General features: G+C 50.9%; 12 protein-coding genes across 12 annotated transcripts; 10 read left to right on the forward strand and 2 right to left on the reverse strand.

The window, feature by feature from the left end:
• Positions 1 to 10: 10 nt before the first annotated feature.
• EI97DRAFT_456214 (glycoside hydrolase) lies at positions 11 to 2278 on the forward strand (the record flags this gene model as incomplete). The annotated part of the gene is made up of 1 exon (XM_033800706.1): positions 11 to 2278. The coding sequence occupies one exon, from the start codon at positions 11 to 13 to the stop codon at positions 2276 to 2278; it is 2268 nt and encodes a 755-aa protein (XP_033656309.1).
• Positions 2279 to 3314: 1036 nt separating this feature from the next.
• On the forward strand, positions 3315 to 4377 carry EI97DRAFT_431018 (uncharacterized protein). The gene is made up of 3 exons (XM_033797834.1): positions 3315 to 3447; positions 3501 to 3639; positions 3687 to 4377. The coding sequence occupies exons 1-3, from the start codon at positions 3419 to 3421 to the stop codon at positions 3999 to 4001; spliced, it is 483 nt and encodes a 160-aa protein (XP_033656310.1). The 5' UTR covers positions 3315 to 3418; the 3' UTR covers positions 4002 to 4377.
• Positions 4378 to 5055: 678 nt separating this feature from the next.
• On the forward strand, positions 5056 to 6122 carry EI97DRAFT_413599 (uncharacterized protein). The gene is made up of 3 exons (XM_033796803.1): positions 5056 to 5229; positions 5282 to 5423; positions 5490 to 6122. The coding sequence occupies exons 1-3, from the start codon at positions 5198 to 5200 to the stop codon at positions 5994 to 5996; spliced, it is 681 nt and encodes a 226-aa protein (XP_033656311.1). The 5' UTR covers positions 5056 to 5197; the 3' UTR covers positions 5997 to 6122.
• Positions 6123 to 7564: 1442 nt separating this feature from the next.
• EI97DRAFT_465179 (uncharacterized protein) lies at positions 7565 to 8388 on the forward strand (the record flags this gene model as incomplete). Its single annotated transcript, XM_033801459.1, has 3 exons — positions 7565 to 7593; positions 7652 to 7793; positions 7856 to 8388. The coding sequence occupies 3 exons, from the start codon at positions 7565 to 7567 to the stop codon at positions 8354 to 8356; spliced, it is 672 nt and encodes a 223-aa protein (XP_033656312.1). The 3' UTR covers positions 8357 to 8388.
• A 436-nt stretch (positions 8389 to 8824) lies between these two features.
• EI97DRAFT_218660 (DUF1754-domain-containing protein) lies at positions 8825 to 9901 on the forward strand. The gene is made up of 2 exons (XM_033793850.1): positions 8825 to 8879; positions 9165 to 9901. The coding sequence occupies exon 2, from the start codon at positions 9287 to 9289 to the stop codon at positions 9722 to 9724; it is 438 nt and encodes a 145-aa protein (XP_033656313.1). The 5' UTR covers positions 8825 to 8879; positions 9165 to 9286; the 3' UTR covers positions 9725 to 9901.
• A 1337-nt stretch (positions 9902 to 11238) lies between these two features.
• Positions 11239 to 12693, forward strand: EI97DRAFT_448611 (SUN-domain-containing protein; the record flags this gene model as incomplete). Its single annotated transcript, XM_033800171.1, has 4 exons — positions 11239 to 11317; positions 11354 to 12145; positions 12193 to 12593; positions 12646 to 12693. The coding sequence occupies 4 exons, from the start codon at positions 11239 to 11241 to the stop codon at positions 12691 to 12693; spliced, it is 1320 nt and encodes a 439-aa protein (XP_033656314.1).
• Positions 12694 to 14331: 1638 nt separating this feature from the next.
• EI97DRAFT_431025 (uncharacterized protein) lies at positions 14332 to 16954 on the reverse strand. The gene is made up of 3 exons (XM_033797835.1): positions 16579 to 16954; positions 16309 to 16466; positions 14332 to 16255 (listed from the first exon to the last, which is right to left on the reverse strand). Exons 1-3 carry the CDS (start codon positions 16617 to 16619, stop codon positions 14748 to 14750), a joined length of 1707 nt encoding a protein of 568 aa, XP_033656315.1. The 5' UTR covers positions 16620 to 16954; the 3' UTR covers positions 14332 to 14747.
• A 205-nt stretch (positions 16955 to 17159) lies between these two features.
• On the forward strand, positions 17160 to 18772 carry EI97DRAFT_218916 (uncharacterized protein). The gene is made up of 4 exons (XM_033793851.1): positions 17160 to 17809; positions 17853 to 18101; positions 18155 to 18460; positions 18510 to 18772. Exons 1-4 carry the CDS (start codon positions 17603 to 17605, stop codon positions 18570 to 18572), a joined length of 825 nt encoding a protein of 274 aa, XP_033656316.1. The 5' UTR covers positions 17160 to 17602; the 3' UTR covers positions 18573 to 18772.
• A 335-nt stretch (positions 18773 to 19107) lies between these two features.
• On the forward strand, positions 19108 to 19659 carry EI97DRAFT_456221 (uncharacterized protein; the record flags this gene model as incomplete). The annotated part of the gene is made up of 1 exon (XM_033800707.1): positions 19108 to 19659. The coding sequence occupies one exon, from the start codon at positions 19108 to 19110 to the stop codon at positions 19657 to 19659; it is 552 nt and encodes a 183-aa protein (XP_033656317.1).
• A 567-nt stretch (positions 19660 to 20226) lies between these two features.
• On the forward strand, positions 20227 to 21700 carry EI97DRAFT_440297 (uncharacterized protein; the record flags this gene model as incomplete). Its single annotated transcript, XM_033799616.1, has 4 exons — positions 20227 to 21241; positions 21298 to 21509; positions 21551 to 21553; positions 21665 to 21700. 4 exons carry the CDS (start codon positions 20227 to 20229, stop codon positions 21698 to 21700), a joined length of 1266 nt encoding a protein of 421 aa, XP_033656318.1.
• A 651-nt stretch (positions 21701 to 22351) lies between these two features.
• On the forward strand, positions 22352 to 23265 carry EI97DRAFT_431027 (uncharacterized protein). The gene is made up of 2 exons (XM_033797836.1): positions 22352 to 22490; positions 22560 to 23265. Exons 1-2 carry the CDS (start codon positions 22357 to 22359, stop codon positions 22960 to 22962), a joined length of 537 nt encoding a protein of 178 aa, XP_033656319.1. The 5' UTR covers positions 22352 to 22356; the 3' UTR covers positions 22963 to 23265.
• On the reverse strand, positions 22906 to 26178 carry EI97DRAFT_492451 (uncharacterized protein). The gene is made up of 3 exons (XM_033802315.1): positions 25870 to 26178; positions 25394 to 25819; positions 22906 to 25340 (listed from the first exon to the last, which is right to left on the reverse strand). Exons 1-3 carry the CDS (start codon positions 25885 to 25887, stop codon positions 23292 to 23294), a joined length of 2493 nt encoding a protein of 830 aa, XP_033656320.1. The 5' UTR covers positions 25888 to 26178; the 3' UTR covers positions 22906 to 23291.
• Positions 26179 to 26248: the final 70 nt, after the last annotated feature.

Below are 26248 nucleotides of genomic sequence, written 5' to 3' on the forward strand. Positions count from 1 at the left end.
CTGTGCGATCATGTTTCTTCTCTACTATGGGGGGCTTATATGTGCCGTCGCCGCTCTCCAGCCTCTTCCGCCAGTGCAATGGACAGAAGAAAGCACAACACCTGGTTTCTCGCTCACGGGGGCGCCGAAATCGATCTACATAGATCGCTCGTTTTCTGATAACGTGGATACGGACGGACTGACACTCATACCTCCAACTGCGTATGAGTTCGCGGAGACGTTTCGCGAAGACCTATCTTCGCTTCTAAACACGTCCTTCACGCTTGAGGAAGTGGACCAATTTCCACCTGTCGGGATATTCCTCGGACCATTCAGGGAAAATGGTACGCAGTTGACCTACGAGAATGGGCTGGCGACATCAGAAGGCTACGAGTTGGAGATTAAAAGCGCTGCTATATACATCGGAGGGACCGGCTCTCGAGGAATGTTTTGGGGAACCCGAACGCTGCTCCAACAAATACTCATCGCAAATGGGACCAGTCTCCCTCTTGGCCGTACCGTCGATGCGCCTGCCTATGCGACTCGCGGCTACATGCTCGATGCTGGGAGGAAATGGTACTCTCCCTCGTTTCTCAAGGAACTATGCACCTATGCATCTTTCTTCAAGATGTCTGAGTTCCATTATCACTCCAGCGACAACTACCCCCTGAACAGAGGACATAATGAGACCTGGAATAAGGTGTTCTCGCAATTTTCGCTCTATCCCGGGAACCCGGATCTCCAAGGCATCATACAGCGCAAAAATGAGACGCTCTCTCGAGAGGACTTTGAAGACTTCCAGAGACATTGTGCGCAGAGGGGCATCACTGTTATTCCTGAGATTGAAGCACCAGGCCACTGTCTGTCAATCACCAAGTGGAAGCCGGAGCTTGCGCTTGCAAAGAAAGACCTGCTGAATCTGTCACATCCGGATGCTATACCAACGGTGAAAGCTATTTGGGCTGAGTTCCTGCCGTGGTTTCAAACTAAGGAGGTACACATCGGAGCAGATGAATACGATCCAACTCTGGCGGATGACTATATCAACTTCGTTAATGAGATGTCTGATTTCGTCAACTCGACTTCAGGAAAGCGCATCAGAATATGGGGCACCCATGAACCTTCCGACAATCTCACCATATCAAAGGACATCATCATCCAGCACTGGCAGTATGGCCAGTCCGACCCCGTTCAACTGCAACGCGACGGCTATGATCAAATCAACTCGGAGGACTGGTGGGCATACATGAGTCTCAAGAACGACCACACTCCTATTCTACCCGCTCCTTATCCGCAATTCTACAACGTCACAAGAACCATGAACTTCGCGAATGTTCCGGATTGGCAATGGGAGCCGTCTCTTTTCAACCCTGTGAACAGGACCGAGCAGTTGGGACCAGGTGCTAGTGGCAACAGGGGAGCTATCCTGGCCGCATGGAATGACAATGGACCTGATGCAACAACTCAACTCGAAGCATACTACGCCATGCGACAAGGCATACCCGTGGCGGCGGCAAGGGCGTGGTCCGGAGCACGCGGCGTTCAAATCGACGCTTCTTTGCTAGACGCTTCTCTCGAATTGCTCACCTCTAGAGCGCCAGGGCAGAACCTTGATCGGCGGCTTCCACACGCTCAGACCGATCCACAGACCGGCCCGCTGATATCATGGGCGCGTCCGGCACCCAACTCAGTCACCACAAACCTTGGACTAGGCTCCTACGGCCCTCCATACACTCTGACTTTACGCATTTCTTCCCCTTTCACCCTCAAAGGCCCAGACACTTCCCTCTCCCTCTCAACCATCGCCACAAACACAACAACCACCACAACCCTCCTCTTCACCACAAACGACAACTTCCCCTACCCGCTCCGCTCCCTCTCAGAATCCGACGGACAGGATCCCGGCCACCCGGGCCGCATCTGGACTAACCAAACCACTTCTTCTCATGTTCCCGTGCAAATCGACCTGCCCGCGACGCTTCGGATTGAGACGGATGTTGTTAATGGGAGTAGGGTGTGGTTTGATCAGGAGTTTGCCGGACGGTTCGAGGTTTTTGTGTTTGGCGGGAGGAATACGTTGTTTAGTTGGAGTCAGATGGCGCTTGTGGCGCCGTTGGAGGTGGTGGAGGGGGGAGTGGAGAGTTTGGTTTTGGAGAGGGGTGTTGGTCATGCGGGAAGGGGAGGTGGAGGTGGTGGTTTTAATGCGCCGGTGGGTTCGGGTGCGGTTGGAAGGCGGGCTACAGGTGGGCTGGTACTGTCTATGGTCGTCGCGGCCATTGCATTGCTTGTGTTAGGATGAGCGTATGGCTGAACCTGTCTATGCTTTTGTGTTTGCTTGCGTGAAGTTCTAGAGGGTGGGCTCACGGCGTGACGGTGGTTGAGAGGCTTTCGTAGCCAGCCGCACTTACGCGGAGCAAACATATTGATCGTGCTTCTGCATGAACATGACGATTGACGTATTCCTGCCGGGAGATAATCTGCTCTAACAAGGCACGATTGGTTTATAGAAAGCACTGCAACGTTTGCCTGAACAGATCAAAAGAATCACTTCAGCGCACTTATATTGTCAGAGGCCAGTAGACACTGTGAGAAGCATAGATCAATTTCTTTTTCGATCACTCTTAGAGGCTTGAAAGCGCTGCTGTAGCTTGGTGGAGAAGTATCTTCCATCCTCTGCTGTCTCACTGGTTCCAGCTTCGGGAGGCTCAGGGAGCATCGCCGGCTTCCAAAGGCTCAGAGCATATCTGCATTTGGGAGGGTCTTGAGGTGCCCGTATTTGTAGTGAGAATCGGCGTTGCCAACCCTGGGAACGGTCGGCTCTCCCGTAACTGGAGTCTCGAATTTTCTATCTACGGTGGAGGATCGCTCTAGTTCCTGCCTGTACTACATACAAAATTAGCAACTACGGCCCGTAGCAGCAACTGTTTAAATCTAAGAGTTAAAGCTACTGTACGGCGTAACTACGGGAGAGCTATTAGCTACGGTAGTATAACTATCCCTATTTAGGCAAGAGGCCTCCTTCCTGTAAATGTACTAAGTTAGGTAATTAAACATTCTTTTACAGCTCTCTAGTACAAAATAGTCCTCCTTAGATATCTTACAAAGTTTAGGGGGGCTAGGGGCACTGTTAGGTAGCACCTACTACTGCAAGCCAGCTGCAACACTAATATTCTAGGTAATTAGCAATTACAGCAGCTACAGGAGCCTTCCTACACCTACGGACTGTATTACCTATGGCAGGACTAATAGGCAGCTCTTAACTGCTTATCTAAGCCGTAACAAGTAGCAGGTCCGGCCTTTGTATCATGCAATCCACTCTTGACCGCTTCGGTAGGGCCACCCTATCAATACCACTTCCACCGCGCAGCCTCAACTCTCCTTCCCCCCACTCCAACCTCTCTAACAGTGCACCGTCTGCCCATCCTATTCCACCCCCCACATGGCGGCTGCAATCATGACTGGCGCACCGTGAGTCTCTATCTCCCCGCTGTTGTAGCTTGGATTGGTGACTGGAAGACTAGTCTCTTCGATTCTACCGAATGTGGACTATCCGACATCACCATCTGCGTCACCGATGGAGAGGAGGCGAAGACATACCATGCGCATAAAGCCATTCTCGCCAATCGTTCCCAGTGGTTCTACAAGCGCATTTCCGGCGATGTGGGTGAAGAGAGCATTGAGAAAGTGCCAGACTAACTTTGAGATAGGCTGGACTCTCCACTGTCAAATTGAAAGAGAGTAATCTTCTTCATTTTGACTTGCTTATGAAGTACTTCTACCACCATCCCGGCCGTCATCGCGCCAACATCAATCTCGATTGGCTTGTGGAAACGATTTCCGTCTACTGCATGGCCGAAAAGTACGAGTCCGAGAGCGTTAAGGAGGAAACCATAGCCCGCTTCGCTTCTGCAACATCAAAATTTCTTTTCGCAGACACAAAAGATAAGGCTAAGATTGTTGAGGCCTACTACTCGCGGCACTCTGGATCTGACGCTGGGATGGGCCGTGCCATTGCCGGTTAGTTGATCGATTGCGAAACAGAATACTCAAACAGGGTCTTCATTCGGCTTTCGCAATGTGGAATATTCCTCGCAAAGTATAGCGCATTTGCACAAGATCTGGTCATCGTGGCCCGGGAACGCGCATCCAAGATTTCCTGAACCTTACATTCCCCAGAGGCGATATCACCTGGTGTCAAGGAAATTACACGGAATTGAACCGTCTTCCCATCCAGCGATCAATTGCGAGATCATCTTCAGGAAAAGTTCACCTTTGAGGGGCACCAAGGTCATACGGATGGTCGAGTAAAGGGAAATACACTACTGCTCCTCTACCCTCAATGGAAGACTTTCACAGCCTGTCCGAGTCTCAGTTTTGTCTCCGCGTCCCGGAGATCAGAACGCACAAGTCACACAGCTCTAGAGTTTAGTGTGTGCAGGTATACTTACGTAAACACCTGATCCTCAGCTAGTGACTTCCAAATATTTATTACCACTGTCCAGAATGCTTGCTGGAACTGTAGCCACGGAACGTTTGATCCATCTGCTTTTTGGGTTTGTGCATTCTAATAGCAGTGCTACATAGCATTTTCCTTGCTATTGTACATTCTTCATGCCTTGCAAGGTTTATACGTCGGCAATCTTTCCTTCTGAAATTATGGAGGGAACCTTCGGACCAGGTTCTAAAGGTTTGACGCAAGATATTGGGCGTTCGCTCGACGGCCTGTACGGAGACTGAGGATGCAGTAGACGAGAATTTTACCGATTACCTGTAACCTCACACGTGTCGGGTTTATAAATGTGTGAAAACTAAACGGTCATGTCCAAATTCTGGACTTTTATAGATATGCCTTTGACGGATGTGAAGGTGAAGGTAGAGTAGCGACGGCTCGGCAAAAATGGACGAGCAACTTCCTCCTTTATCTGAACCTTTATCTGAACGTTGCTCATCATTTTACAAGCTAAGAAGACGGAACTTTCTCAATTGAGAATTATCAGCTACTTAGTGTGGCGTCGTGGCTGCATCCCTGCCTACCCTAGGGTAGATAAGAAGTTGCGCTTTCACTTCGGCCTTTCACCGATTGATACGACGGAGCACGGTTAGGCTCCAACGTTAACCGACGCACAATTATATTTTTATGTAAATCGTTACCTCAGGTTCAATCTCTCTTACCTTCTCCTCACTCGCGGCTCCGCCAACTCCAGTGCTTGTCGCAGCGATGGCGGACAACAACAAACCCTTCGAAGACAAGTATGCGCCCTCAGCTTCACTATACGGGATTCAAGAAAACTGATTAAAGTAGTCCGCTATACAATTCTCCAACGCTCTCCGACGTGACAGTTCGGCAAATCTCTGGCGGGAAATCGAAGGACTACAAGTTGCACAAGGCCATCCTCGCCTCTCAATCCAAGTGGTTCTACAATGCTTTCTGTGGCAACTTCAAGGTACCACTACACCAAAGCCTTCGTTCAAGTTCTGTCCGGTCGGGAATAAGTGGTAACATGGCGTAGGAAGCAAGCGATCAGGTCGTGGAGGTGCACGACGACAAGCCCCATCACTTCGAAATGCTCTTGAAATGCATTTACTCGCGCGACTATATTCCTGGGAAGGGATATATCTCCCATGATGCTTGTGATGATATCATCGGAACCTACATAGTTGCGGACAAGTACGGATGCGATGATATCATCAAGTCGCTCCCGCAGGCGCTTCGTCAACACATTGAATGGCTTTCAGGATATCTCGTGCCGGGAATTGTTGAAGATTTCTACAGCCACTGTGGAAACACTGCCAAAACTGAGATGGGTAAGGTTCTTGCGGAGCGCGTACTCTCTCAGCGTGCAGACCGTTCGGCTATGGACACAATCAAGGAATGTAAGAACGTGTGCAACGACCATCCGGATTTTGCAAGGGACGTCATTCTTTGTTTGATCTCCCGGAAGACAAACCTGGAGCTGCGACCAAAAGCCGGCGGAGATGATTCAAGTGCTGGAAGAGTGGGCGCATTGCGGTTCTAGCACATGCCCTGCAAATGAGCTTGCGAATCTTCATTTCTCAGCGGGAAGGGTTGTTCCCTAAAGATGCTTCACGGGAAAGCCAAACATGTACTCAGTCGTCGAAACTGCGATCGCTAAGCGTTGGGGAATCCATACAATTGACCCAGTTACAATTGGCACAGTCACTTTCCCACGTGGTACATTTTTTCCTTTTCCATACTTGTTGACCTGTTCACGAGATTATGTTAAGGCTCATCATCGAACCGAGTAAGCGCAGGCTTTCTAATTTCCGTAATTTCCGGATCAGGCCCATGGTACCAGACCTCACTTTTGTCTTCTACTGATGAATCGTTTCGGGGAGAAATGATTGTTACTCGTGCAGCATGTTCTGGCAGTGCGGTCAGGCTTACTCGTCTTCCCCGTTAACAGTTGTCCAAGTAAGTCATCTGGCATGCTAGGAGCTGTCCTAATTATGTGGATGAGTTACATTATGCGCTGCTTGGACATATATACCACGCATGTAGCCCATGGAAAAGTAGCGGAATGCGCGGTACAGAGTATACCGGGACTATATATGATAATTCTAAGGCCCGAGGAGTCTACAAACCCCTCTATCATCCTTTTGCTCTTGGATCTTCCCCTAAATTTTGCCAGGTATTATGTCTTGTTGCTCAGATTCCCCGGGTTAACTCGACACAGTGCCTCGGCGTGAAGGAAGCCAAAGAAGCCCATCTTAATGAGAGCATGAGAGCCGATGATATAACAGATGTTCTCTTGACTAATGACACCGGATTATGTGCTGGGTCCAGTCTTTTTCAACAGTTCCAACCGTTCGCACTCTCTGTTAAACAAACGTCCAACACTACAGTAAGAGACTTTTACTCACAAATCAATATAAAGTGATTTATGCTCATGGTACACGGAGAACTCTGAAGACGTCCTCAGTGAAAACCATTCAGGACCTAGATGTCAACCCCTGCCCGACGTACGCATGATGCTTCAAGGCACTTGAGAGAAGGATTGAGTTTATATTAAATGGCCTACCGCAGAAATTAGAGTTGACTCTTAGGTGCCGTCAGAAGTGCCGTTAGTTGTGTTGGGAGTCGCGTTATCCTTTGCATGACCAGACAGGGAACACGACAGGAACATATGGGCGCTAAAAGCTCGTGAAGATCTTCCCACAATTCAAGCTTGTCTGCGTCAGGGCCAAAATCTTCAAGAACTTGCCAAATATATGTCCCTTACAAATTGAAGCAGGGCAACGAAGATATGATATATCACAGGTCGTAAATGGACGAATGGTCTCGGCGCTTGAATATTCAGTCTTGGGAACCCTAAACACGGAAAGCTAAGCAATCCTTTACTGTCAGCATGTAAGCAATCGCTTGCACACTATCATATGCGGGGAAGCTTCTCAGTGCGCCGAGAAGGGGCGTCCACCTTCCCTCTAACTGAAGTAGCCCAGTGAATGATTGTCATCTGCTGATAAAATGTGCCTGACGCTCAGAGACGAGCTTTTCTCTACTCCAACTTGCCGTTGCTCCCCAACCTTTACAACTCCGAGCCTGATTCAAGCTTCGGAAGCAGCCATGGGAGGCGTCAGGGACACCGATATCAAGTAAGCGCGCTCCAGTTTGCCGGCCTTCTTACTTTGAGCTTATCCTAACACAAGGCAGTCCTTTATTTAACAACGCATGTTTCTCTGATGTGACAATTCGACAAACCTGTCACGGAGCTTCCAGAGAGTACTATGGGCACAAGGCCGTCTTAGCGTCACAATCCAGATGGTTCTACAACGCCTTTTTCGGCAACTTCAAGGTACGCTGACCACACACTTAAAGATGACACGTTGTTACACAAGAGCTGACAACGTTATCTAGGAAGCTACTGCCAAGGTTGTCGAGCTTCATGATGATAACCCTGTTCACTTCGAGATGCTGCTGAAGTGTATCTACTCCCGCCAGTACCAACCCAAGCGCAGCCAAGACATTGTTGGCACCTACATCGTGGCCGACAAGTACGCTTGTGACGAGATCAAGAAGAGCCTTATGCTGGCAGCCGAGAAAAAGATTGAAAAAGCGGGGTGGGAGAAACTGTGTCTCCTTGTGGAGCTCTTCTACGGAGGTTGTGGAGACACTGCAAACAGCGAAATTGGAAGGTTTCTTGCAAGTACGATGACGAATTCGCAATCGGATTCTGGACTCTCCTTCCAGACTATCGTCGACACCTTTAAGGAGCTGTCCAAACGGTTTCCGAACTTCGCAACTGACTTGATAGTTCATGGAGTCAAAGTGTGGAACGTCATCGATTACGAACCCTGGGAAGACCCAGAGGACCCTGAAGAGTTTCGGAGGGAAGCCGCCCTACTGATTTTTGACTAAATTTTCAGAGAGGTGGTGGCTGAATTCACGTGTTGTTGTGGATTGGGGCCTGTTTGACTTGCGTCGTTTCAGTTCCCTTGGGCTCACATATGATAACAATCGTGGAGGCATAGTTCATGATTATGAGATCAAACAGAGGTGTTCTTCGGCCGTTGAGTTTGTGCAGCATGGTTTATCTACAGAGTGAATCAATAACGTATTCAACCTAGGTGTAGGAGTGCAGTTGGAAAATGTCTAGTAGGAGCTATTGTCAGATGGTAAACCAGTTTATGGACATCCCATCTAGGACTGGAGAGGAGGACTGGGAGAAACTGTCTGTATCGGTACTGTCTGAGGACATGTGGCTAGTGATTCTGTAGTGGCTAGTGCTCTGCACAGCCTTGGTGCCCAGAGAAGGAACATCAAAACCGCTGTCAGGCCCCAGCCTCACCCACACAAGCACACATTAGAATACAATCAGTCAACCTATCTTCATTCAATCTTTCTGTCACTGTGACATCTTCAGATACCATCAAATCTGACAGTAGGGTAGGTTATAAACGTTTGAGGATACAAACATGTTAGTATTATAGAACATTTGAACAATACACTACTAGTCTTAGTATATTATTTTTCACTAAACTGTTATTAGTAGAGACATCTACAGGGCTATTTTTACTGCATATTATAAAGTAAAACATATTTTTAAAATTTACAAAAAGTGTAATACACTAAAAGTCTAAATTACTTAGCTTGCATAGGTCTTTAGTGTTTATTACAGTTACAAAGCTTACACATTGTCGCAATCGTAACGGTTTATAACAACGAGACGTCCACATAAACCGAACCCGTCCCTGCCAACCCGTGCCATGACCCGCCAAGCCCGACCCATCAGATCAAACTCCAGAACTCAGATCTATCCAACAGCCGCACAACACTGCAAACCACCCAATGCCATCCTCGGATTATGCGGCAGCCGCCGGCGGCGCGCTCAAACTCAAAGGTGGCGCCATCACCAAGCCCAAGAAGCGCAAGAAGAAGCCTTCCGCCGACGAACCCACCTCGTCTTCGAATCCCGACTCGGCGTCCGGAACACCCGCAGCAGAAAGCTCCTCAACGGCAGTCGCAAAGACAGATAAAGCAAGGGAATCTTCAGCGACGCCTCGACGCTCAATATCCCCTAGTCAAGCTGAGAAGGAGATAAAAGCGGCGGGGGGACGGCAGAAGACGGAGGCGGAGAAGCGGTACGAGGAAATGAGGAGGAAGAGATTGGAAGAGAGGTTGAAGAAGGAGGGTGTGAAGACGCATAAGGAGAGGGTGGAAGAACTGAATAAGTATCTGAGTGGGTTGAGTGAGCATCATGACATGCCGAAAATTGGACCTGGTTAAGGCAAAGGGAGGGTAAAGACCATGTTGGCGGGCGCAGCACGAGTTGGGAAAGTTGACGCGGTGGACTCATCTCAAGAAGGGCTTCACCTGTACGAGCATGGCGTCTGGTGCATATGGGGTTGGTCGGGTCTCACGGGTTGGAAGCAAAGCATCTCGGAACAGGAACGCTTTCAAGTATTGTCGTCCTGTTGGAGGTAACTATCTCACAATACGAAAGATCGATCTACCTAATCAAAAGTGCCAGATTGAGTCGAACGTCAACTGCTTGGTTTTCCAACCCCAGCATGCAGTCACATCGTTGTATGCGTCGTCTGGACGATTTCCTTGCCAGAATCTGGACCCTCCAACGTCAGGTTAATTGCCGTGTCTCCTACTCAAACACTGGACCTCCGGAGGGCTGAGTCTGAGACTTGTGCCGCCTCCAGCAAATGACACCCATGCGTTCGTTCTGGCGCTTAGGCTGAGCAACTTGCAAGGCAAGAGCGGGTACGAATTACAGCATACATCGCTTGAACGCTGACAATTGGACCACAGAACTGTACACCTATCCGCAGAAGCGGCCATAGCTTGACCCTAGAAGCCCATGCGGGACCTACAGTAGCGCCAACAGTGCGGATAGCCCCGCGTTGTTATGAAGAAAGATGGAATTACTCGATGAGAATGTACGCGCCACTATGTGCTCAGTACCGGGCGCCTTCATGATTCTGTCTCGCCATTTGTTGCTGGCGCCACATGTGTTCCACAGGATTCCCATAAGAAGCCAACCCGATGTCCCAGATGACGGCCGAGGGCCGATCCTGTGGTGATACAAAGCTATTGCTGCGTTAAATGAGCCATTCGCTCAAGGATATTCAATCTTTCAGTCCTCTTTCTTTGGCGCCATACACTTTTCTCGTCACCTATGTTCTCTATCGCAGTCATTTCTTTTCCAAATCACAGTACCATGTTCATTTCCTTCGCTATGGTGTGACTAGATTGCGTTTGCCGAGTCACGCACTTGACCCTCCTTCGCTCATTGCCATCCTCGATCGTTTTCTCGCGGCATGTAATCGCAGCCAAACGCATTCCACCCGTCGCCCTGGGCAATTCACAGCGTCTATTGCGCTAGCCGTTTGCGGCATTAGCGTGATATCGGCGGTTCGCACCAAACAGATCAACGCCTCTCTATTTCCCCACCACGACTCACACGCTGTGACTGAGCTTTGGGTTTCTTTCTACCGGTATTTCCTGTCCTATTCCATCCTCCACACCTGGAGCATCAACTCCATTTCACTCATTTGGAATCGTTGTATCTCCTTAGGTTCTGCCTCGTTGCACATTCCTGCCATACACAGCAACCATTGAGGCACCAAAACACCATCTGTGTTGGTCTCACTCATTTTGCATTGGCCGCGCCAAAGTGGGTTTGCCGCCGAATCTCTCGCTGAACACTCACCGGCTTACCGACCATGTTAGGGTTGTCTTGGTGCACGAACTTCACTTCTCCTACAGGACCTATCCTTTCTTCTTTAGAGATGAGGCTGGCCACTCTCTTTCCCCTGGCAGCGGTTGCGACCTCGATCGCAGCCCATCCGCACAAACAGTCGCACGGGCGTCTCCACCAAGTCCTCGCGAAGCGCTGACCGGCAGCGGCTGCCGTCTATCAACCCGCGCCGGTAGCAACTGTCATTGTTTATGTGCTAGATGGAAAGCCAATTTCCGAGGCTGAGGTGCGTCAGGGAATCGCCAATGGCACTCTGATTTGGGGTGACGGCGGGAATCTCTCCACGTCCCTCGCGAGTATCCCTACGCCTGGTCCAATTCCGGTTAAGAGCGAGACTCTACAGCGCCTGTCTCAACAGCCCGCTCCAAAGCCAGCTACTCAAGTGGAACTGAAGTCTGCTCCTTCCCATCCTCAACCGTCCTCGGCCCCGCAGCCGTATCGTCCAGAACCTGAGCCATCTCAGCCGCCGGCCCCATCCCACCATAATCAGAATAAAGGAGCCGAGGGCGTTGAGCGAGAGTTTCCCAACGGTGAATTCTCCTGTAACAGTTTCCCTCGGGGCTATGGGGCCGTCGCAATCGATCACGCGGGTCTTGGAGGTTGGATTGGCATTCAAGCACCTCGGATTGTGGAAGCTGCGGGATACGATGATATCATGACTGTTCCGCATGGATCTTGCTCCGACGGCACATGTTGCAAGCCGGGCAGGTTCTGTTCTTACAGCTGCCCGCCTGGCTATCTCAAGGCTTCCTGGCCTTCGGCGCAAGTTCTCCAGCACCAAACTCTGGGAGGTCTCTACTGTAACCTTGAAGGAAAGCTGGAGATGGCAAGCGGTTCCATTTCTAAGACGCTTTGTGTCAAAGGCACGGATAAGGTCACTGTGAAAGTGCAGAACAAGCTTTCTGCTTCCCAGTCAATCTGCCGCACCGACTACCCAGGTACGTTTGTAATCTTCCCTATGACAAATTGTTCTCACAACAAGCAGGCACAGAGGGCGAAACTATTCCCACGACAACACGACCTGGAGAATCCGTGGAGCTTGCCTGCCCTGACAACAGCAAATACTTCAAATGGCTTGGCAAACCTACGTCCGCGCAATACTATATCAACCCGAAGGGTGTCCCTGAGAACGAAGCCTGCCAATGGGGCGACGGAAGCAGACCCATCGGTAATTGGGCGCCTGTCAACCTAGGCGCTGGCTATGACGACGCGAGCGGAAAGGCGTATATACCTCTTTTCCCGAATGCGCCAACCAATCCGAACGGCAAACTAGACTTTTCCGTGGAGCTCGTTGCCGATGACATGAATGGAAGGTGCAAGTACTCCAAGGGGATGTACTACTACGGCAACGATTACAGCGAGTCTTCACCGACTAAGGGTTGCACAGTACGTTTACACACACTCCTTCAAGTTTGTTTGACAGACTGACATTCAGTAGATCGCTCTGAACTCTGGCACACTCAATGTCGTCCTGACTGATGATTAGTCGGCGATCACGTATCGAATCCCGGTTCGAGTATCTGCATTTTCCTGTCTATCTCACATGTGGCAATGGCTCTTTTGTTCTTTCAGTACACCTAGGGGATCGAATCTCTGGTCACTCTTCCGCTATTTTGCAGATTTTTGCACTGCGGTCGACCCTAGCAGTATGCATTTGTCGGAGTTTGGTTGAATCCTGGTCCGGCATTGGAGCCATGTACATGTTTTCGCTGTGAATCTTCCACGAGTGCGACATTATGCGCTCCGAAGTTTTCCAAAAAGGCAGGAATATATCGGCATATTTGCACAAACTTCCTTAGTTCATTTCTCCATCGTCTCCGGTATTTGGATGGTGGAGTCACTTCGGCATGGCTTCAGTCCTTTCTTTCAAAGGCGGTTAGCTTTCTTCTCGATGTGAGATTCTCAGATTACTCTCGTAAGGCGTTCACCGGAATAATCACTGAGGTTGACCTGGGCATTGGAGTGGACATCTGCTTGATGCGTCGGAGTTCACTGCGAAATTTCTTTCAGACGGATAGCTTCACTGCGACAAATTCTACAGATGGATGGCTTCGATGCCATTCAACTAATCAATCAAGTGATATATCAAAACCATGGTGATGCGCTGATCAAATTAGTAGAAAACTACTCGTTCCTGCCGAGAGAGAGGAACGCCCTTCTCACACCCTATTGTCGAAGTCTGCATGCACTTGATTTCAGTCAAGACATTCCCCCCCGACCTAGGCGACTCTGAGTGCCCAACTACCCGGGTTCGAAGTCGTGACACTTATCCACCGATACAGTAAACTCACCGATAACACTCACCCATACCATGATCTCTTATACCAAAAAACTGGACTCGCTCGTGTGGATAAACGGCATGGCACTCGCCAATTCGATAAATCTTGGATCCAGCTCCGTACATGGCCACGTGAACGTCATACAAGTACCGTAGTCCTGGGATAATGTATTTTTCTCGCCCAGGCGGTGCCTACATAGGTCCAGCAAGAAAGAATACTCTTTCTCTTATTAGCACTTGGTTCAGTGACAATGGGCATTGGGCGGGCTCCGACCGGCACTATAGTACTCGGCGTGGGGAATAATGGAATATTGGTACGGCGAGATTACACATCCCCATGCCTAAATCACGTCCCCGGATCCCACACAGGGCCAGACTCGCGAAAGGCCTAGGAGCAAAAAAGCAAAGAACAGAAACACATGAACATGACCACTAACGCTGTGGATGCCGAGAACTCCGAGAATACTTACATAATAAGCCGAAAGCAAAAAGCAAAAGCAGCAAAGCAAGTCGAGTGACACCCACAGCTTCAGCAGTTCGATGTGCAATTCCCCGGATTCGGTACGCGGCTTAGTCTGGGGTATATATGGCTGGGGTGGCTGGGCATTCACCGTTCAGCTGCGCTGGGACCAACACGAGCCAGGGAACCTACCTAGTTCCTCTGGCGGCCGCCGCGTGCGGCAGAAGCGGCATCCACGGCAGCGGGGTTTGCACACCTGTCGTGCGAGAGATGCGGGTGAGACCGGGAGGGGAAGAAGTAAGCACTCTGTGCAAAAGAGGCATGGCGATCCAGAAATCGTGGAATGGTATTGTCATCACATGCACCGGAATGTACACAGATTCTGCCTTTAAAGTGGAGAGGGTATACGGGAAGAGTAGAGAATAGATGGATAACTCTGTGCCGTAATGCAGCACTGGGGTATCTCAATGCAAGTGTCTTAAAATATGTTCCAAAAAGAGCAAGAAAGGAGCAGGACCAGTGCCCAAGTCAAAGTGAGGTACTGGTAAGAGAACCCCCCGAAATATGCCAGTCGAGTCGTATGTCTTCTCCCAAGTATGCTTGCTGACCATGCCAAATGGCCTCCTCTAAACATGCCTTCCAAGATATGTTCGTCGTTGTACTTGTGCCAGAGCATAGCCCACATAAACACCAACCTATATAAACACTCGCACGCAGGATAAGAGAAGGCATTCCAGAGGATGCAGTATCCGGCTGAAGAAAGAGAACAAGTATCAAGTCGAGGTCTCCGAGAATCCGCCGGTCATGAGTTGTGCGTCATGTGACCATCTCCGCTGCCTGCCATGAAGTCGTTAAAGAGGTGCTGCTCGCCAGACGCTGCGGTGTCCAGAGACACGCCGTTATGTCCTCCGTGTGTCAAGCAGCCCACACACTCGCAGCCGTCGCCGCACTGGCATGTCCCAGTTTCATCATTGCAACCGGGCAGCGTAACTTCTTGCCAAAAGAACGATGTCGGTGAAAGTGTTGAAGTGTCGTCCTCCTTCGGGCTGTCGGCATCAATACGAGGGCTAGAGGCAGGCTCCTCTGTCTTCACCGGCAGTGGTGGAGCCTGTGGAGCATCCATTGTGGAGCGGTACTGAAGTGGTCGGGTTGGGCTGTGTTGGAGGGTTTGTGGAATCGATGCGTGATATGAGGTGGTTGTATCCAAATGCATACTATGCCCGCTCATAGCCCCGTTCATGTTGACTTGGTATGGTGCCTGCGCAGTGCCAAAATGTCCAAAGTGTGCGGCCGGCAGGTTGAAAGCCATGCCTTGATTCGCTTCCGCCCCGTATCCCGGATGATGCGGGTATGAAGGTATGTCGTACGTTGGTTGAGGAAAGCTCCCTAGAGTTCCACTCATAAGCTCATGCATTCGGCGAACATAGTCTATCATAGTCGCGTTCTTTGGATGGGCTGCACACCCAAAGCAGGTACAGGAGTCGCCACAGTGACAATTATGCTCGGGTCCAGGGTTGCCAGCCACTTGGCCAATGTGGTGCATTGGTGCTGGAGCCATCTGGTGCGGCTGCGGGAAGGTGTGCGCCATGTGGTTGTATATTGGAGTTGTGAAGCCGAACGGTACAGCCATATCCATGTGGCCGGAGCTGTTGTACCCAAAGTTCTGATCTATCGAAAATGACTGATTATGGAACTGCCCGTTCTGCTGGAAACTCGAGAACTGTGCGTAGTCTTGACTGAAGACTTGGGATGTGTCCAGTGCAGGTGTATTATTAACCGACACTCCTTGTATTTTTCCGGAACAACAGGACTGCTTTACTTCCATCGGCTGCACGGCCTCACTCGTACTCACGCTACAGCAACTCCCAGGCTCACGTTGGATCTGTCGAAGGGAGTCTGTGGGGGACGCTTTCCGTCTACAGCATTCGGAAACTGGCTGAGAATCGGAAGTGCTTGGTCGGGGAACGTGAGCTTCGGGAAGCGGTATTATTGAGGGCTGGCTTTGTTTTCGTATCGGAGAGGGCTGGATGAAGGGGGTCGAACTAGCGCTGGAAGGAAGAGATGCTCCATTGCTTCTACTGCCATCGGACGGTGCGAATGAAGGGTTAGTGGGGGTTGTCGATATCAAGGAGGGCGAATCGGCATCGTTGCTCTCGCTCGCCTTGACGGCCTTTTCCAACGTTGCGGGATTGATGGAAACAATGGACTTGCGATGTCGGCTCTTCTGCACGCGGCTGCTGGCGCCAGCGACGGACCCAGCTGGTTGCGCTCGAGCGGATGGACAAGCGGATGGACAAGCGCATTCAGAGGCTATTAAGCATTGTCAACGGACATGTTCGCAAGGACATGATACAAGGACATACACTTTGGTATGGTGTAACTGATGACAACTCTCTCGCAGCTACACGAACCACTTGGGTGAGGACAGCTGCTCAAAGGGCGACCAGGCTTGCGGACCTCGATGAGAACGCGATCTCTGTGATCGCACTTGGACGAGCGGTGACCTCGGATGCAGGGACCGCTAAGAAAGGGTTAGACTGGCGTCCACAGCGTGTTCAACAAACATGGCGGAACCGCGAGTGACGAATATGTGTTGGGCGGAAGGTTGGAAAGAGATCGGAGGGGTATCATACCATGCAACCTTCTTTCGCTCTCCATTAATTTCGGCCCACATTTTGCGGGATTCCGATAAACAGATGTCAAGAACTTGCTCATATACCAGAGCACTTGGTTCGCCTTGCCTCCGCGCTTGTATGGTAGTCGGAACCTGAGTTAGGATTACACGCAAGAAGCACCGAGCGCAAGAGACGACACTCAGCTCCCGTCAGCTAGCACGTGGAACAGGCGCCTCGGTTGCACGTAGCACGGACAGAATAGGGCCGTCCGGACGGTTAGACAAAATTCCGAGTGCTTGGTTGCGGACGGTAGACAGAGCGCAGGAAAGAGCAGATTAATTACCGATCGACAGCTGACCGAAACGAAGGATAGTTAAAGAAGGACCGACACTGGGAAGGCTGTGCGGCGAAGACGCGCCAAAGACGCCCCTCGGGCACCGCTCTCCGTTTGAGGGCAATAATGAGGAGCCGTGACAGGGAGGGAAGCGTGGGCAAGAGTCCAGTGGCTGCAGCACCTGGTTGTCCACAGGTGCTGTGGCGAACGCAGTGGGACACGGGTCCGCGAAAAGATCCAGATCCCAGCTGGCCGTAGGGCGTACAAGTGGTTGAGGGGTTCTGGAGGTCCCTGTTTCTGTCCAGATCTGGTTTTGTGTGACAGCGGGTGATGGGGGGATGTGGGATGTGGGATGGAGGTTGAGCAAGTTATTATTCAGCGGGCTGGCCAAGCCCTGTTATTGAGGTCCAGATAGGTCGTATTTCTGGTCGAGGACTGCTCGCTTGTTACACAAACCGGCTCGCGGGGGTACACGGTAAAACAGATGGCGATGCGAGAAACGAGGATGATGGATGGTTCGCAGGCGTCAGACGAGGTTCTGTGCTCACAATGGCTTTTTGATTAACGACGTTCACGACTTGGCGACGGGTGATGGAAGGAGAGAACCTGCGGGGAGGGAAGTTGATTTCGAGCGGATAAACTATGTTCCGCGCCGACCACTTCTTTGACGTCGGTTTATCAGTAGGAGCTTCGCTTTAATACAATGCAATGGCATCAGATTCAGAAGAAGAAGCTGGCATTGGCCTGTTCCAAGAACCGGACGACTTCTACCCGCCGGAAAAGGAGCCAACATTTGCCTCACACCGATTGCTCTCTGGGAAGGACTTGAGCATCAGACTCGTAGGCCATAATCCGCTCTGGGTAAGGGACCAAGCTGTTTGTGCAGCATGGAAGGCGCTCGTGGACCGGAGCAAAGTTGTGGTTGCATTTGAGAGGCGAACGAGGCTGACCGAAACAGGGTCATCACCTCTGGAACGCTGGCCGTACCATCTCTCACTACCTGGAGGAGCATGCCGATGATCTAGTCAGGGGCAAGACCGTTCTTGAACTGGGAGCCGGTGCCGGCCTCCCCAGCCTTGTCTGCGCTTTGAATGGCGCCGCTCAAGTGGTTGTGACGGATTATCCAGACGCCGACTTGATAGAGAATCTCCGCTATAATATTTCACTTTGTGAATCTCTGCCATCCCCTCTGAACGTTGTTGCTGAGGTGCATCAATCGATCGATAATCTTAATACATTCCTTGACTAACACGGAGTCAGGGTTATCTCTGGGGCGCGGGTACCGAGCATTTAACCAAACATATTCCGGATGCCGCAGGTTTCGACGTTCTGATTCTGGCCGACCTTCTCTTCAATCATTCAGAGCACGAAAAGCTAGTGAAGAGTATACAGCTCACGTTGAACAAGTCGCCGGCATCTACCGCCTACGTCTTCTTTACTCCCTATCGTCCGTGGCTATTGCCGAAGGACCTCGCTTTCTTCGACCTCGCGCAAGCTGCAGGCTTTTCCGTCACTAAGACATTCGAAAAGATCATGGATAAGGTCATGTTCGAGGAGGACCCTGGGGTGTGTTTATCCCCCTCCCATTACGTGTATTGTGGCTGATATATTGTAGGATGAGCTCCTACGGCGCACCGTTTATGCTTACGAATTGAAGTGGGCAGCTGGTGGGTCTTGATCATAGCAGCTGGCGGCCGAAACCATTCCGACGCCTCAACTGCCCTAAGGACACGCCAGCAAGGACGGCTTGCCTAACGTTCAAAATATGGATGCGGCCTTCTGAGTTCGCCCGACTCGTCGAGCGTCCTTACATTGTGCAAGTGGCACTACTCCAGATGGTAGTAGCCTTCTACACAATGTTCGCACACTGGTCACCGAGCGATATCTACGGACTTTCACTGCAGGTCTTGAATCTACACAATGCGGCCCATACTGCGTCCTTGGTCCTTTAAAGTTAAAGAACTGTACCTCGGCTTACTTGATAATACCACCGATACCAACTTGTGTCAACTTCTCAGAACCCAATGATAAAGTCCCTTCTGTGAACTGAATACAAATCCATCGCACAATCCTGTGGTATGCCGGCCCCTACACAAGCTCCAAATCCTCCTTCGCGAACTTCTTTTTCACAGCATGATCGGCACTGGTACCTCCAAGGAGACAAAGTCACTATCGACCTGTATTCCACGCATGGACAATCTCGTGCAGTGGAAATGCGCATATCCGAGCGTCTGTTGACCCTCTACACGCCTTGGCTTGCAGGCAAGCTTCGACAAACTCAGGTTCCTGGCCTCAAGGTTCTACGGATTATATGTGAACATTGGTATACCGTCTCCGATCTCGAAATCCCGGCTCTGTCTCGCCTGGTAGCCTGGATGAACAACTTTCCGTACAACAGCCGCACTCCGGACCTTCTGCCATTACCCCCTACCTCTACGGTTGAAGATCACATCCTTCTGCTCAGCGCTTGCGACATGCTATGCATAGAGGAGGGTGTCAAGATTGCCTCTGAGCGTCTATCAGAAGGTATCAGCTCCTGCCCTCTCAGTCCCGACGATGTCAAGCTGTTATGGTACATGTTCGGCAACACCCCCGAAAACGTCGAGACCATAGCTCTGAACTTAGCCATGCACAAGACCGACAAAGATGAATATCTTCTCTGGTTCCTCCAGGAGGAGCTACCACCTGAGCATACCAACGACCTTCTGCATCGGGCCCAGTACTGGAAAGCAGAGATCGCTCGAGATGCAGGCGAGGCAACATAGCGTCAGTGCCAGGACAGCAGCCCCAAGAGAATGCTTACGCGCTACCTCAAGGACAAATACAGTGGACTGGTAAACCTTGAATGCAGAAACAAGATCTGAACTCAGCTACGCCCTTCATGTCAAGGCTCCTGAACTTCAGAAGAAACTCAAGAAGACACTGCTGTCGAGCTCCAAGGACTGCGACAGCGACTAAGTCACACTTCCCAGCCGTATCAGCATGCGTCTGAGTCGGCCGCCGCGGAACGGTCCTGATATTGATCGCTTCTTTCCATGATACATATAATAATACTCACTGTCTTATACAACTGCGCGAGCATTGTCCCTTCTGGCTATTGAACATCGTTCGGAAGTCATGTATGTCGTACTAGATATCTGTACATCTACAATGTTCGCTAAAATATTGTCCATCTCATATCACTGTACAATGTTCATGTATACTTCCCCTTAGCCAGTTGCCTTAAATACGTGCCTTGGTACTCCCTACCAGGCCAGTTCACATCACACCAGAGGTACCAGATCTCGAGAATCAACCAAGGGGGAATCGTCATACACAAATCTTCATCCAAAATGGAGACCATGACAAATCTTGTCGTTGCAAAGGAGCCTGGTGCTCCTAAGACTCTTCCTCCTTTGATTTTCGAGCCCATGGTCATCCATCTGGACGATGAAGACAGCGTCTGCAGCTCTCCAGTGAGCGAGTGCGGCTGCGAGAGCCCGGAGGAACCGCTGCCCTCCTTGAGCGGTATCTCTGTGGACTCAGGGGAGGTACTGCAGGTTCAGCCTTCCCCCCTCGCTATCATCTTGGAAGAATACCGCACAGCACTCACGGCAGAGGTGCCTTCCCTTGAGCTATGCGAAGCATACGAGCAGGCGGTCATCAGCTACCTGTACTACAATCCAGCCACCGTCGAGGACGTGGAGCTGCTTATACCAGAATTCAACATCAAACCCTACACCATTACGGGCAAGCTCGCCTCCAACATCGGTTACTTTCACGGTAAGGGTCGCATTTCCGAGCAGCAGGTAGAGGACATTTATGTGGCGCTGATTGCACAGGGTGATCCAGAGGTCAACGAGGTTTTTGAAAAGGTTCGCTCCGCCGTGATTCACTTCAAGCGTCAGGCAGAGGAGAACAGGGCTTCTTGGCGGGAGTATATGAAGCAGTGCCGTCAATATGCCGGTTGGTGTTCTGTCCAGCAGCAGCAGCAGCAACAGGCACTGGATATGTGGAATTCCGCCATGCTTGGGAATACCCAACCACTGGCTGAGGCGCAACCGAAGAAAAAGAAGAAGAAGAAGTCTACTTGGGTTCCGGAGCCGGAAATCGATCTGGAGACCTTGGACGAGTGGGGGCGGGTGGAAGCGCAGCAGAAAGGTGCGGAGAAGCTCTTCCGTCATTGGAAGAAGAAGTACACGGTGCGCATTCCCGTGAACGAGACGCGGACTGTGGTCGCTTCAGTGACACCCCCGTCGGAAGCGGAGGTAGCGAAGTTCGACGATGTTGAGAATGGGGGCTCTTGGAGTCAGACTAAAGCCTCTTCGGACTGCCTTTTCGAAAGCGAGGACGAGGTCGAGTCTACAGGTGAGCTGATGGCTCTTCCAAGAGTCTGTCTTCCTTCCTCTGAGTTACCCGCACAGGTGCCAGCACCAGAGCCGCTGCCGCCGGAGTCCTCCCCAGTCGTCCTTCCAGTGATCAAGAAGATCACCTGCCTTCGCATTCGTATCTGAGCGGTGGAAAGGCAGTAGCGGCCATCTTGTCAGACGAACCTTCTTCTCACCTTCCCAGAGGAAGACTTTCTCTCGTTGTCATTACTCACTTACACTTCGCCTACCATTTCACTTTGGGAGAAGTAGGAAATTTTCCTAACTTCCCACCTGATTTTTTATGCAGGAGGTAAGTTTTGTTTTTATTACATCTTTTAAGGTTCCGCTGTCTCTTTGCAAAGAGCTTGTTGTCGCCTTCCTCTTCTTCTCAATGCAAATGTCTCTTGCTTGAAAACTACAGGCAATTGGTCACAAGTCTTCGTATTTCATCCTATGAGCTTTCTATATCAATATATCTGTAAATGGTATAGTGTCTTACTCTTACTTTAGGTTTGCCTACGGTTTCGAATTTACCAATCCAAAACCTTATCAACTTCTATCTTCCTACTATGTGGAGTGAATGTGAAATGTACTCCCATATAGACATCCTAAGAGTCTGTAGTTGGCTAAATGAAAAGCGGAGAGTGTATTGACTGTTTCCAATTTCCCAGAATCTATGTATTTTATGGATTTTGCGTATGCCCAATGCACCGAGGGACGTTGAGATAGAGTTGATTCGATTGCACTATTCGGTAATCTATTCCTGATGCAGTTAGCGTATATTTCAACCTTCTCCGACCTGCGTTGTCAAAAGCTGATATTCCGAGTTGGATTCGATTATTGGACTCATAGATGGATTGAAGATACGTCTCAACTCTCTAATGATAATTGCTAAACTATCGAAGTCACGATGCATGACGTCACCCTGGCTACTCGTCTCAATACACACTTGAGTCTTCGATTCAACGCCATTGCCCCTCAACCACCGTGTGACAGTCCTCCCGTTTGTTTGCGCTAATAGTTAAACCTCTTTTTAAGCTCATCCCATACCTCTCTCCTTCCAACAGCCATCTTGAATCTCCTGGACTTCCACCACCTATCAACCCAACCACTATGCCTCTCTACAACGCCCCCTCAGGCCCCATCAAATACCCGGACAGCAAATCCCTCTACCCAACCCTCCCGCGCGTCTCCCTCGCCCAAGCCCTCGGCATCGGCGTCTCCGCCGGCATCCTAGGCGCCATAACGTCCTCCTCCCCTCCAATTCGCGTTCTTCCCCCCCATACTCGCAAATCAAACTAACTGACCCTCCTCAGCATGGTCGGCACCTCCAAAATCGAACAATTCTTCACCCACCGCCCCGCATCCTACGTCCCCGGCCGCACAATCGCCACGCACTTCGGCCTCTCGGATTTCTACTCGCGCCACCCGGACATCTTGAACCATGTGCATCACGTCGGGATGGGGATCCTGGGCGGCATCGTGCGCGCCGTGATGTCGTATTACGGCGTCATTGGGCCGGTTGCGACGTTCTTGCATTTGGGGTTGCGGGTGATGATGGATCAGGCGGTGGAGATGACGGCGGGCGTGAGTGATTGGCCGTGGACGTGGCCGATTAATGAGCAGGTGATTGATCTGGGGCATAAGGGGTGCTATGCGGTCGTCGTGGGATATTTGTGTGATAGGTTGGTGAGGGGCGTGGATTGGTTCAATTACTGAGGGAGGACTGGGAGACTGGGAGAAGAGGTGAATGGGCGGCGGAGAGTGAGACTGCGTCCGGTACGAATTCAGTTCTTGAAGTGTTCTACGCAAAATGTTGAGGAGCGGAAAAGGGCGATGTCCAGGTGTCTGGGTATGTGGATGGCAACATTATCACCTAGGGAACAACAACACATTGTAAATAGGCAACTGGCAGTTGAAGGGTAAGGGGTATATGCATTTTTAGTCTTCCGAAGCCCGAAAAGGGAAAGAGGCGCCCCAGAGAAGCGCCAATACTGAAGGTAAACAAAATCCAAATCTTATGTCAAGAAGAATCCTCGAATCACTCTTTATTTCTTCTTCTTCGCAATCCGCTTCATAGCCCTGACGTCCTTCTTCAACCTCGCATCCACCATCTTGTACTTGCCCTTCGTGCCCTTCGGTCTGCCCTTGATACCGTTATTATTACCCCTGGCAACGACAACAGCAACCTTCTGCTTTGGCTTCTTCTTCGCAGCTCTGCTCATCAACCTTGCGATGCTCTGCGCCTTCTCCTTCTCCGTCATACCCTCTTCATCGGCCAAAAGGGCACTCTTCTTCTTCAGCTTCTCAAGACGCTGCGCGGCCTTGAACTTCTTCCTTGCCTTCGCTTCTCGCACTTTCTTGATGGGCCTTGCGTTCAGCGCACGTAGCTTCTCTTTGATGGCAGCAGCGGCGGCCGCCGTGGTCGGGCGTTGAAGCTTGGAGTGCTTGCCTTCGTCATCGAGGAACCAGTCCGGAAGACCTTCAGTGTCTCGGAAGGAGTAGCGGTTGAAGCCGTCATCGAGCAACTCGGCCTTTGTCTTCTGGCCAGTCGCAAGTTGGTGTGCAAGAGTCATTGCTTCGGCGGTGATGATGTCGATGTCGGGACGACCGTTCTTCATAGGCGTGTCGTCTGCCTCCCAAGCGGATTCGTCCCGTTTCACTTCTTCTATCTCGTTCTCATCGTCGGAGGAGTCTTCATCTTCTTGAACTGGCGTGCTCTTGCGAGATTTCTGTTTCGTCTCAGGTTCCTCCTCGGCGCTTTCTTCTGCGCTTTCTTCAGCATTCTTTTCGGGAGTACCATCAACGTCGATCCCGCTATCTTCATCTTCCTCAAGCCCGTCGAGCCCGTCGATTCCCTTAAAGATGTCCTGGTCAAAGAACCTCGCTGCTCGTTTGGTGAGGCCTCCAGTTGTGCCACTGTCGTTGCCAAGGTCGGTAACGAGACCCTTCGGACCCTCTTCCTCGTCATCGCTGAAGTCGCTGTCCTGATCTTCGACAAGCTCCTCATCACTACTATCCTGTTTGTCTGTATCAGAAAAGCCATGCCATTCCCCATCTTCGTCTTCTTTCCTTGCCCGCTTGGCTCGGTACTTGGCGTCTCTTGCTGATCTCTGTTCCACATATTCATTGTACTGCGCATCCAGTTCCCGCTCGAGCCGATCTTCTTCCTCGTCACTCTCCTCGGATTCCTCTTCCGATTCTTCAGGCTTCGGCGCTTCGACAATGGTAACCATCCTTCCCTTAGCAACCTTGGCCAGCGCACCAGCCTTGTCAACGGCTTTTAGATCGAACATGGAGTCCTGTCCCATAGGTCCTGACTGCTCCATACCAATGTCCATAGGAGTCGTCATGTTCATCTGCATGCGCACAATCTCTTTCTGCCTCTTCTCATTCTCCAAACGCCGTTGCTTCTTCTTCTTCTTGGATTCCTGCTCCTTTAGCCGTTCCAACTCTTCCTGGATCTTCATTTCCTCATCCATGGACTCAACCTCGGCAACTTCTTCGCCTTCCTCCTCCTTCTCTGCATCCTGTTTCTTTGTCGAGAAGCCAAAGATCTCGCGTACCCTCAAGCGCCATCGTAGCAGACGCTTGAAGTCTGCCCGACCCAATACCTTCAAGTCGGCGCAGCAGTCGCGGATTTCTTGAGTGGTCTCCGGAAGTTTAGAGATGGTGGCGATTGCAATATCTCCGTTCGGTTTCTGATCAAAACTCAACTTGTTCAAGCTGCCAAGCATCGCAATGGGATCCGTTGTCTGGATAAACTCGCTGACGGGCGCCTCCTTGAACTGTGTCCAATCACCCTCCTCATAACCCTCCCGCTTCCTCTTCTTCAGCTCAGGTTTGAAAACTTTCGCCTCGTTATTCGGTGTGGGATCTGCGAGTTCGGCGAAAACGTAGCGGGGATCGACGAATTTGGGATCAAGATGTTTCGGGGCTTTGTAGCCGCGGCAGACGACGAAAATCTCCGCAGAGACGTTACGGGAAGACGGCGGCTTCGTGGCTTCCACCTTGGTGAAAAGCTGATTGAACACCCAGAGCAAGCTGTTGTAATCTTTAGATCTGAACACTTTAGTAACAAAGGTTCCGCCTTCAACCTGCTTGCCGTTAGCGAGGGGCACGATTATATTACCAGAGAGAGGCCCCGTACCAAGAACTCAGTGGCGAGTTTCATAGACTGAAGAGCGAGCTCGGCCTGTGTAAAAGCGTCCTGAACCCAAGCCGTACCCACGTTGGGGGCTCCATCGTGGAGAACGGTGTCCGCCTTCCAGTTTTTCAGGTGTTGTCGGAGAGTAGCTCTGCACTTGTCCGTCGTGATATCGCTTTGGAATGTGATGCAACGGGGGATGGGCTTGATGGGTGCAAGATCAACACCAACGATGAGAGCGCCAGCGGGCATGCACTCGGCGGCGACTTGACACCAGGACCCGGGGGCGGCGCAAAGATCGATCAAGACCTTGCTCTTCTCCAGGAAATTGTATTTCTTATTCAACTGGATGAGTTTGAAGGCGGCACGGGCACGGTAACCCTTCTCCTTCGCTAACTTGTACCATTTGTCGAGACGGCCTTTGCCATGCTGTGAATTGTCAGCTCTGCGCCTGGGCAGTTTACGGTGCTTGGTCGTACCTTCTTCTGGATCGCCATGGCTGCGTTACTGAGACGCCTCTACAACAGGCGTGGAATGGGAGGAAAACGTTTGACGACGAGCAACAGCTGTCGTGTTGCCTTCTCTGCGGAGGCGGGGATTAGATTGAAGTTTTCGAAATTTGGCGGATTGCATATATGCACGGGCCATCCAAGATGCAGAAGCGGGTCTAGTCCACACTTCCGATAGTGATCTATAACGTTAACTCGCTTTACTGTAGTATACTATTTGGCTGCGTTCCACATGCATTAGATAGAGTGGTAAATCTCGACACTTTGGTTTTACCTGGTTTTTTTCTGCATATTCACCATACGGGGCAAGCTACATCTCGTGTTTCGCTCTTACGAGCCAGGTCTTGGC

Source organism: Westerdykella ornata (genome assembly GCF_010094085.1).
Source record: "Westerdykella ornata strain CBS 379.55 unplaced genomic scaffold EI97scaffold_4, whole genome shotgun sequence".
Lineage (NCBI taxonomy): Eukaryota > Fungi > Ascomycota > Dothideomycetes > Pleosporales > Sporormiaceae > Westerdykella > Westerdykella ornata.